The sequence below is a fragment of the Schistocerca gregaria genome, chromosome 1, assembly GCF_023897955.1.
Source record: "Schistocerca gregaria isolate iqSchGreg1 chromosome 1, iqSchGreg1.2, whole genome shotgun sequence".
In the NCBI taxonomy this organism is placed as follows: Eukaryota; Metazoa; Arthropoda; class Insecta; order Orthoptera; family Acrididae; genus Schistocerca; species Schistocerca gregaria.
The window spans coordinates 946,085,500-946,097,609 of NC_064920.1; the positions used below are offsets into that span (position 1 = coordinate 946,085,500).

At 42.2% G+C, this 12,110-nt stretch overlaps 1 protein-coding gene across 1 annotated transcript in view; it reads right to left on the reverse strand.

Moving 5' to 3' along the window:
• LOC126282199 (transcription factor collier) overlaps positions 1-12,110 on the reverse strand; it is a gene marked incomplete at its 5' end in the record, with an annotated part of 539,167 nt that overhangs the window by 38,587 nt on the left and 488,470 nt on the right. The window contains 2 exons of the mRNA XM_049981776.1: positions 1,486-1,612; positions 6,325-6,455. Of these exons, the coding sequence (XP_049837733.1) occupies positions 1,486-1,612; positions 6,325-6,455 (258 nt within the window). The remainder of the gene's footprint in view (positions 1-1,485; positions 1,613-6,324; positions 6,456-12,110) is intronic.

Genomic DNA, 12,110 nt, shown 5'->3' on the forward strand with positions numbered 1-12,110 from the left:
TCTAATTTCGACTTTTTCCTCGTTTAATCATGTATGATATTTACTTTCCCACTGATGACCAGTCCGGGTTGGACAGTTGTGACAATTGTGATTGGTATTGTGATAAAGCTCTTAAATTAAAAGTTTATGTTTGTTGTTTCTTTGCAGTTCACAATATTTCCACATCTTTGAAGGTGATCACAGTGATGTTAATAGGCATGGATACTCTTTGTCAGACGATAATAGCGTGCCACATCGAACAACATTAAATTTCTGTATACTTAATCCTATGATTCTCATAGCAGCATGCATGGAAAGACTCGATTCGGATTTCCCCCTTATAATGAGTGGTCGCCCTTAATCACTATTTTATTTCATTTTCTAAACCTAAAATAAAAATTATCTTTTATTCATCAAATTAAAAATATGATGGAATTTCGTCTATTTTGTGTCAGAATAGAATGAAATCTAGTAGTTTATTTGTTGCATCAGATTGAGTGGAGGGCTAAGTGTACGGAGGGGACTGACAGAACATAAAACACACATCAAGATAAGTTTTGCATCACCCTGGATCCGAGAATTCCTGAACATAGATCTTGACTGTGGATAGTGTATCAGAGACACAGTCTCTTTGACTGTTCAGAAATGTCACTAAACCAGCCCAAAGATGAAAACAATCATGCATGAGCAGCGCTCATTAGACGGAGGGGTTCCGACAGCCGATCAGTTCCAGTCATTCCACCAGGAAGGAGGTACACGGCACGTGTTGTCTGTAGTTCAGCCATGTCTAGACGGTCAATACCGCGGTTCGATCGCGTCCGCATCGTTACTTTGTGCCAGGAACGACTCTCAACAAGGGAAGTGTCCAAGCGTCTTAGAGTGAACCAAAGCGATGTTGTTCGGACATGGAGGAGATTCAGAGAGACAGGAACTGTCGATGACATGCCTCGCTCAGGCCGCCCAAGGGCTACTACTGCAGTGGGTGACCGCTACCTACGAATTATGTCGCGGAGGAACCCTTATTTCACTAGTCACTAAATTTTCTGGGTTGTTAGTAACTGGTCTTTCCGTGAGGAGTTACAAAATAATAGTTTCTATTTTTTCGAAAAACTAGTTCGCTGAATGAATGATGATAGTGGCTACAGCTATTAGCGCTGCTAATTCGCTCAGCTAAAGCGTACTTTTTATGTCATTCAAGTCTCGAACTGTTGGGGATCTTCTCATGAATTTTCACGATTTTCTATCAACACATTGCTGAATAGCGTGAGGATGAGTCGAGGTCACATACATATCTGAGCAATTATACTGGGTGTGATTGTCGTGGGACTCAGCACTGACTGTTTCTCGACCAGCACCTGCGAATAAGCTAGAGTGCCCATCATTATTTTCAAATGCGATATGTATTCGTTCAGAACGGTACTAACGGGGCTTATCACCTTCATCCATATACCAAGAAACCAAGAAATTGAAGCAACTAGTTTATCGTGACCTAGCTGCGGTACTTACAGACGTAGACGAAGCGTCCCGGCGCGCCCTTGCAGAACTGCTTGGACTTGTAGGACAGCGTCACCTCGACGACGCCCGGTATGTGTCGCGGGGGCGTCTGCACGCGGATCGCGTGCGACGTGATCAGCTGCAACACGGAAACCCACAGAGCTCCACATCGTCTCTCTCCGCATTTTCCTGGACGCTTCAATAAAGTCAAATCTAAAGACTGGCTAAATTCAAGGATTTATTATAACACATAACTTTTCACAGCGTCTACTCTGAGCTCTACAACAACTATGATACTTGTAATGTAAAATGAAACTATTTCAGATAAAGGTTGTTTGGTTCCAATAACCCTATCTGCTTGAGCTACTGAAAAATCATGTGAATGATTAGGAGATCTGTATGAGAAACACTATAGTGATATAGCTCTTTCGTAGATCTTACAAGAAAATACGTGGAAAAAAGATAGAAAGTGCGGAATTACGTTGTTGCGGTCGTTTGAATAATGTGTCTCCTGGATGTTTACAATACTTTCCAAGGGAACTGGCGCGGCGGGGACAAGAGATACGTGATGTTTATGTCACTCTCAGCGGAGGAAACTCAGGGTAGCACGTAATTCAAATGACTGCGACAACAGTAGAAAAATCCACATATCCAATGCATTATTACTCCGCACTTCTTTTTTGTCAGATCTACAAAAATGAGGTATCTCTGATTTTATCTCTTAGGGATCTGCTGTTCCGTATCCAAAAACCATAGTCCCATACATTTAAATGTTAATACAAATAGTGAAAAAGTTGACCATTTACACCACAATGACTGACAACAGGAAGGGAGTGTACGATTCCTCATTGGTAGATTGCTTGATCTGAAAGACACGTTCAAAGAATTTTTCATTTTCAAGGCAAAACTGCAGCAAGCAAGCGCTGTGCAAGGGAAAAAGCAACGCTCTGGCCCCAGCTTTCAACTAGTTCAGTAATCTCTCCCATAAAAGGAAACTTTGAAACGCAGTGTGGACTTCTACGGATGTAACGCATAGCAGATAAAGGACCGCTTGAAATTCCTGTGTGCATTGTAAAATGTCACTGAATGCCGAGGAAACTGCGCTTTAGTGCAATGAACACTACCAAATACATTTTTAAACTTTTCAGCTTTAAAAGCTGTATTACGTACGCAGGAAGGGCGACTAAGTGGACGTTACGGCTATGAACAGAGGTCTGCGCGTATGTGTGATATCTGCATCCACCCGCCTGGTTAGTCCTGAGTGTTAAAGCGCCATTTCCGCCAGCGGTTTAACGACCAGGGTCGGTGCACCGACCAATTTGGATTTGGTTTTCAGGCTATTTCCCGTGTTCCAATAGTTGAATACAGGGCTGCTGCCAAAATCCCCAGAACAGTTTTACGATTCGCTAACATTTAGAAAACTTTACCTCAGTTTTACATGAATGGCACTGCACGCAGGCAGTTGGGGTGTGCATATTCCATCCCGGGGGTAACGGGGTGGCCGTTCAACTCTGCGTCGATGAGGGACAAAGGCGCAAAGAAAAGAAGGCAAAAAAGCGCAGATGCAATATATGCTTCCACAAGTAAACGATTTGTATCTCTAAATCTCTGATCGTGTATAGCGGTATTCAAATTTCGTTAGCGTCTTTAATGACCTCAGAGTCCTGCTGGATTAAACCTGCTGAAGTAGTTACACCTAGCTTTGAAATTTTACTGTAAATTAACAGCTTGATGTATCTGGATATCAAATGGCACAAATTTTGTGAGACCTGAGTTTCTCCCGCCATATACAATGTTCAAATAACTTATGGGAAAGCAGCCGGGTGACCTCATCGACAACTGCCAATTTTTCGACAGCTGACCATCCTCTCACTTTCAATGCAAAACTGCAGTAAGTGAGCGCTGTACAAAGGAAAATGCGACGCACTGGCATAGTTCTTGTTCGTGAAAGGATCCACTACACTCGTCGAATTGTTTTCAAGGGATATTGTTTCGACTTCATTTAATATTTTCTTCCAAAATGTTGGTCTATTTCTTGGGATTGGCTGGACGATACTTCACGGTCACGGTCTGACTGGAGATTTCATTCTGTAACTGCCGGCCATTTGGCGAAGATTGGGCGTTTCCGTGGCTACGAGACTAATTCTATATCTCGACGTTCTGCGATGAATCTCATGGAGAAAGGTTTCCACTACACAGCTTAATCTGTGCTAGGGAAATGCTTAAATTTTGGAAAACGCCAAAGCATTTGTCAGTAGCTGATTTTATGAATTTGTCGAGTACACACAGGAGTAATATAACGACCGCTGGGAGGCTGCTTTACCTTCGCTTACGGTAGAGTTGATCTGGTTATTGTTATTTTACCCCCGGATAAGGGCAATGCTACAGTTGTTATGAAAAAGCTGTATTACATTAAAAACATGCAGTGTTTAGTATCTAATTCAACATATCGCAGGCTCTGTGCTGGCCCCACAAAAAGTTTACGTTAGTTAGGTTTAAGTAGTTCTAAGTACTAGGGGACTGATGACCTCAGATGTTAAGTCACATAGTGCTCAGAGCCATTTGTACCATTTTGAACGTAGAGTTTACAGTATGTATGTAAGTATGTATGTACGTACACACATAAAAGAAGTTTTGCGTCACCTCGATTCCAAGAGTTCCTGAGCCTGTACAGAAAATTGGAATAGAGATCAACATAAACATCATTTCCGCTCTCTTTATTATACATGAAAACCACAAATTGCATATTGTGCCACCATACAGCGAAACGTTCAGAGGTGGTGGTCCAGACTGCTCTACATGCCGGTACCTCTAATATCCAGTGGCACGTCCTCTTACATTGATACGTGCCTATCTTCATCGTGGCATACTATCAACAAGTTCAACAAGGCACTGTTGTTCCAGAGTGTTTCACTATTAACCGGTGATTCGGCGTATATCCCTCAGAGTGGTTGATGGATCATGTCGTCCATAAACAGCCCTTTTCAATCTATCCAAGGCATATTCGATATGGTTCATGTCTGAAGAACATGCTGGCCAATCTAGTCAAGCGATGACGTTATCTTGAAGGAAGTCATTCACAAGATGTGCACGATGGGGTCGCCAATTGTCGTCCATGGAGACGAATGCCTCGTCAATATGCTGCCAATATGGTTGCACTATCGATCGGAGGATGGCATTCACGTATCGTGCAGCCATTACGGCGCCTTCTATGACCACCAGCGGCGTACATCGGTTCCACATAATACCACCCCAAAACAGAAGGGAACCTCCACCTTGCTGCACTCGCTGAACAGTGTGTGTAGGGCGTTCAGCCTGACCGGGTTGCCTCCAAACACGTCTCCGACGAGTTCTGGTTGAAGACATGTGCGACACTCAACGGTGAAGAGAACGTGATGCCAATCCTGAGCGGTTCATTTGGCATGTTGTTGGGCCCATCTGTACCGCGTTGCAAGGTATCGTGGTTGCAAAGATCGACCTCACCTAGGACGTCGGGAGTGAAGTTGCTCATCATGCAGCCTATTTGCGCACAGTTTGAGTCGTAGCACGGCGTCCTGTTGCTGCATGAAAAGCATTATTCAATATGGTGGCGTTGCTGTGAGGTTACTCCGAGCCATAATCTGTAGGTAATGGTCTTCCACTGCAGTAGTAGCCCTTGGGCGCCCTGAGCGAGGCATGTAATCGACAGTTCCGTGTCTCTGTATCTCCTCCATGTCCAAACATCATCGCATCCGAGATGCCTGGACACTTCCCTTGTTGAGGACCCTTCCTGGCACAAAGTAACAATACGGACGCTATCGAACGGCGGTATTGACCGTCTAGGCATGGTTGAACTACAGACAACACGAGTCGTGTACCTCCTTCCTGGTGGAATGACTCGAACTGATCGGCTGTCGGACCTCCTCCGTCTAATAGGCGCTGCTCATGCAAAATTGATTACATCTTTGGGGGGGGGGTTAGTGACATCAAAGGGACTGTGTGGGTGATCTTCAGGAGTTCTGGAAACGGAGGTGATGCAAAACTTTTTTTTTGATGTGTGTGTGTGTGTGTGTGTGTGTGTGTGTGTGTTTTATGTTTCCGGAATTGCTCTGCAAACGAACGTTTCAAATTCCCTTGCACAGAGTTTGCTTGCTGCAATTGTGTGGTCGGCTGTCGAAATATCGGCGGTTGTTGACGACGTCACCCGTCTGCATTCGCGTAAGCTATTTGCATAAATTTAATTTCAACATCTAAGAGAGACATTCAACATTTTGATCGTTAGTGTGTTTAACACATTCTTTATGCCAAGAAACCTAGTACCTAATTTGCTTTTTTCCCTGCCATAAGAAAGTAACAAAATTTATACCAAAATGTCAATTTACTTTTAGTTTCTCCTACTTGCTTATAGCCACCATTGTTCACGTATACAAAAAATTATTGACGCAGTTCCTATAATTTTAACTCCAATGCAGTCTTCAGCAGCTGACTCGAGCACAGTAGCTGTAAGTTCAGAACGTGTGCATCGCAGTCAGCGACCATGCTTTACAGATTCGGTGAAGAATAAGATTTCAGCAAAAAAATATCAGTAGATACAGACTGCAAGTTTTCAGCTATCCTGCAACCGGCGAGTGGTGTGCTTCAAGCAGTCCTATACATCGATGGTAACTGATATTAGTAAATGAAAACCATATTATAATATCAACAGCATCCATTAAACTATAATATATTTACTTTTGCGGGTACATCAGGCATTCGCGCAGACCCCTAGACATGGTTACCACTGTGTCTCGTAGAAAGGAATACTCTCGTTTTTTCACTACTAACATTACACTTATACACTGTACTTAGTAGTAAGCATTAGACTTCACTTACCTCGCTCCATACGAGCATGGTCCCGAAGACGACCTGCAGACCGTCGAAGAAGTTGTCGCCGATGATGATGACGGTGGAGCCCCCGGATGTCCAGCCTTCGCTCGGACTGATGGCCTTGATGCAGGGGGTGGCTACGGGAAGGGGAGGGTACAAGCCTATGAGACAGGGGTGTACCACAGTGAGAGACGGCCGTTACAGGATAAGGATAAGGCGCCGCGCCTGGTACGGGACACCGGCTGCCGAGAGCCCTGGACACACCTCAACAAGCTATTACCACGGGAGAATCGGGCGTTGGTGAGTTTAACGCTCCTCTTGATTAACTAACACGAACTTAGACTCTGCATTCAGTGAAGGCGGTCCAGAAGTGATCTTAGGCAGCATGCGACCCGTATGACAGGACAAACACATTTTCATATTAGCAGTAAATAAAAGCAACTCTTTTTAAGACTTTGCGGTTCAGTTGTTCACAAACGGAAAGTAACACCTTAAGGAAGCAATTTACTTCAATGTAAATGGAAATACATTTAAATGGCAACATTGAATGACTCATACAGGGAATTAATTATTGAAAATAAGGCAGAAGGAAGACCGTAAAACATCCCAATAAGTGACAAAGAAAATTGTCTTATGCTTCAGTATCGACGCTAAAAGTTAACGCGCTAAATGAAGTTGAAATCCAAGTGTTGTCATGTTTCACGAGTGCAAATAGCGACATAGACACTTTGCATTTTCTTGACTACGAGCGAGCGCTGTATCTAAAAAAGAAAAAAAGAAAGGAAAGAAACTTATATTCAGATAAACACTGTTAGAAAATGTATTATGTTAGTAGTAGTTGTAAACTTAGACAGCTCTCTCTAGTAGCAACACTGAGGAGATGCACAGGATGCTCACTCCTTCTACGTTCTGACGCAACCATCGGCCAAGAAGCATTATGGGCTACTGAAAATAACTAAATAGTCTAAACGATTATAGTCAATACACAAACTTTGTGTGAACGTTGACTGATAACCGCTATAGTCAGATGCGCCCACGGACGCTCATCACCAACAACATGTATTCCCCTATCTATATAAAGCATATAGAGCACATTTATACACTAGATTCAAATTATTTATGCATTATTTTTCAGGTATGCATTATTTAACTTCCCGATTATACGAGGGTTTTACACTCTGGTATGCAAAACTGGAAATAGAAACGCTCTCGGGGAATAATTTATATAAAAATGTTATGTGAAATGATTTCTCTAAAAGTAAGAAATAAAAGAGATTACAGAAATATTTGACGTGCCTTTGAATGATGCTCGAAATCATGTAACAGCAAATGAGGGTCGTAAAATATTTTTTGGGTATTTTATTTCTTCCTTTTAGGCGAAATATTTCACAAAACATTACAACGACTTTTTCAGTTTTTTGAATTTACAAACTTAGCTCAGAAAGAGTTAAGTCTAATATATTTAAATATCGATCGATATTCTATTATTATTAAGAGTATACAGATCAGTAGAAACCAGAGATGTTTAAAACTATGCTGTAACATGATACTTATTTTACTTTTTCAACATGCAAACAATAATTTCACAATTTCTACACCAGTCAAACTTTTTGTACGCAAAATAGCTAGGCCTTGAAGAGGTGAGGTTTTTGACACTTCATTTACGTAGCTAGCAGCGCCTGTTTGTGGAATATTTCAATTTACACTCAAATCACTAATTTAGTATTCCTTCAATGCCACGATATTACCAAACTTGACCTCATGGTGGTCAATTTGAAACACCGTTTCTCTGTTTCCCACTTCTGCTGGGCTACAAAACTTCGGACAAAAATTTTCCCTCAGATCACTAACAAATCTGTTTACTTTCAAGTAATTAAATTTGGTCAGTTTGCTACCTGAATTGTTCATTGCCCTCTCTTCGTCTGGCTGTGAAAATTGGGGCAAAAATCAGTTGTGCAATTTCTAAATAGACGTATTTTCTCGCTGCTCAAAGATCTGACCAATAAGGTTTTAATTAATTACCGTAATTGTGTTGTAGCCAAGGTATGTGACCAGGGAGGCTGCATGCTAACGTGGAAATTGTAAAAGTACAGTGGAAAATCAACGTTATAGCTAAAAACTTGACAAAAGGAAAAAATGCCGAAGGTCACTTATCACTTGAATTTATTTGATTATTAAGTGAAAGAATGAAACTAGATTTCAAATTCGTCGTTCCTGTTTTATACCGCTGATGTAAACCTCGAATTCATGATTTAAAACTTCCAGTCAGGGAAGCTGCCACCTGTCTTTAGTCAGCCTCTTCATTATAGTGTTTTTCAAGTAATTGTTCCTAATTTTTGTCTCTACATAGGACATTAAATAGTATAATCTATTTTCTGATTTTTATGTATTGTTTGTATGCTGCTAAATGGCCATTATAATCAATATGTATAGTAATGACCTGTTATGGTAAATTAAAAAAAAAATCATCTGCTAATAGTGTCGAAGGAATAATGAAGCACGTTTGCTAAGGGAACCTCTTATTATGGATGATGATAGTTGTAGAACGAGCAATTTCTACAAATAAAAGAATGAGAACCGTAATTTCGGGTTCCCGAGATAGCTTTCCTTTTAAACAGAACATTCGGATCTGCTCTTCTCGGGAATCTAACGTCGGTAACTTCGTTCCGTCGGATGCGTACTTGTTCCCTAACTATGGCTGGCAGTTATTTTCGGAAGCCATAATCCATCGGCCGCCAGCTATGGCCGGCGGCGTCGTCTCCATAGCAACGGCTCGCCCTCCTCGCCCCCACAACGGCCTCTCCCCTAGCGCTTCCGGCGCGCAGGAAGCATTGTCGGCCTAGTCTGCAGGTCGTCGCAGTTGCGTTTCAAGCCAGCAGCCATTTCATTTTCAGTACTGGCAGGTACAAACTTATTATCACTACACTGCGCTTTTCTTAAGGCAGTTGTACGGTTTAGAATTGGACGGCAATTTGTTGACTGTGCTGTACGACAGAGAAGAAATTTGCGTCTACAGATATTAGTCGAATGGCATTGTACTCTGCCGTGAGATCTGTCACAGATCGTCAACTGATCTGCTCTGCAGAGCGCATAAGTCTGAGACCTCCACGTTGTGTCAGGATGCAAGGACGCCCAGCACCTTGTCGCCCACTCGTGGTACCACTGTCCTTCAACAACTTTCCATAGATGCAAACGAGAGTAGCACGAGAACAGCCGACCAACTGCGTCGCTTCCGAGGTGCTCGTTTCGAGGCGCCAGTACGTACGCCGCTCTAGTCGCTTATGTCAGTGGACATCCCCATCTCTGACACGTACTGTCGCTAGAACGGTTTCCTATTAGTCTCTGCTCTCTTTATATACTTACCTTAATAGACTACGTGTACGCAACGCCTCAGGCGACACTGAATCTGCTGGTGGGCAGAAGTCATAATATTTTAGCCCATCAGTGTTTATTGGCATATGACCGGTTTTAACCCTATTAAACGATCATTTTCAGATCAATGTGAGGTAATGAGGTCCTCGTCTAATTGTTGACTATGGGTTGACACTAACTTAGTTGCTGATAATGCGCAGTTCATAACGGTACACACACCCTAGTGTCGTACATTGATGCGAAGATAGTAGTTTTATAAGGTTGATCTCGGCCATGTACAAATAGTTATGTGATCGGTTTATATATTGCTTTCGGATGTAAATAAACAGCATTAAGAAGCATAGCAACCACAAACGACATCATACCGATTTTAATGTTCCCATCGCAATTAATTCTGCAAATGATGCCTAGCTCAAAACATGCGGATACTGGACGTGTTCTGTTACTTTCGTACCATTAAACGCTTTCCTGTTTTCAAACTTGCAAATTTCTGTTACATGAAGCGAAGTAACTGCAGCGCCTCTGTTTTGTTTATGTTAGCTTTTGCAGCACTGACATCGTAACAGCTTGCTCAGTACTGTGTCGGTTGTCATGTTTTCCGAGCCATTGCTTTTAGTGAGTCTACCTAACTTGAGGAAACGGGTTTAGGTTATTCTTAAAAGCCTGTACAGTGTAAATGGAAACACAAAAACCTTGTAAGTAACATTAGTAGTTTTAACCGCACGAGAGGAACAGACTTTATAACAATTGGTCGATCGGAAGTAATAAAGCCTGCAACGAAGTACACTGATCTGAAATTGGTGATGGATTTATAATATGTTCTCTTGTCTGTAGAAACCAAATGGCGGAAAAAATTACTGTATATCGTCGAGCCATGCTGAGGTTATAGAAATCTACCAAATTTCAAACTGAGTTGTATGTTAGGCAACACAGTCATTTACGACGTAGCAGGGTCTTCGTGTGGCAGAGCCAATTTTGAAATAAACGAAGAAGAGGCACAAGATTCATGAAGAGCGTCAGGGAGTAATACGCTGGACGACCAACGTGCAGTTGCACTAATGTCGCTGACGTGTATGGGGTCACACAACCTTACTAGCTAAGGTAGGGCCCTACCTACAGGTTACGACGTAAAAACGACGGCAAATCAAGACATTAAATGAACGAAGCTAATGATGGCAAGCAGAGATTTTATTAAAACTGAATGTTTCACAGACACGTGTTGCATAAATTTAATTTATTGGATTATGGTCCATTAAACCAAGCCAATAAATTGTCTCTATACGTTTGTGTTCTCTCTCTTTACACTTCTGTATTACACAGCTCTTGGAACGCCTTTGAAATTTAATATTCCGCTAGCCCATAATTTCTACATTATTGTTTCTAATGAGAACATCAATCACTGTTTACCGATAAGGAGGAAAAAGTAATGAGTTTCTATGATGCGTGAGGCACTCTTACAGCGGAATAAGATTTATTTTACTTTTTACTTATTAACGTAGCCATTGTAATGCACTGGCTATCACTGATTTACTTGTTTATTTTACGTGTCCACGACTTAGGCAACACAAAATAATAAAAACAAAGTACAATAAATAAAAATACAAAAGAGTAGGCCGGCCGCGGTGGTCTCGCGGTTCTAGGCGCGCAGTCCGGAACCGTGCGACTGCTACGGTCGCAGGTTCGAATCCTGCCTCGGGCATGGATGTGTGTGATGTCCTTAGTTTAGTTAGGTTTAAGTAGTTCTAAGTTCTAGGGGACTGTTGACCACAGCAGTTGAGTCCTATAGTGCTCAGAGCCATTTGAACCATTTGAACAAAAGAGTAAAACAAATTAATAACTAAAACTGCAAGACACTACTGATTTTCTATTAGATGGGCAGTAAGCTCCAGACTTATGCTGTCTTGATGGCCGTATCACTTGCTGTGTTTAGGTCTTATGCTGTTAAAGGATCGGATAGGTTTCTGCAGACCAGGAGATGTTGTGGATCCTGCAGGTCACAACACTCACAGAACTCGTCTTCACTCATGAATCTGCACTTCCTGAGATTTTAGCATCGTGCACTCATGTCCTGATTCGGTTTAGTGCTTTCCGTGTCACACACGGAAGATGAAATCCCGTGGCAGGTTCCTCTTTGACGTTCTCCTCAACCCACTCGCTTTATGAATTTTGCCACAGCTCTGTCCGTCAAATTCCAGAGGCTGATGAAATTGCTGACGTTGTGCAATTGAAGCTCCTTCTTGAGCTTAGCCTAGGTTTTTGTGGCTCATGTTCGAACACGGCGTGTCTCTGATCAATTTCCTGCTCCTTTTCCTCCATTTCTGCGCTGTTCTGCGGGTGTCAGATGGCGCTACACATATAATTTGATAAATTTTTGTGCCAGGGGATGGTTATAGGCAGCCTGTCACAATGCGTCCAGTTTT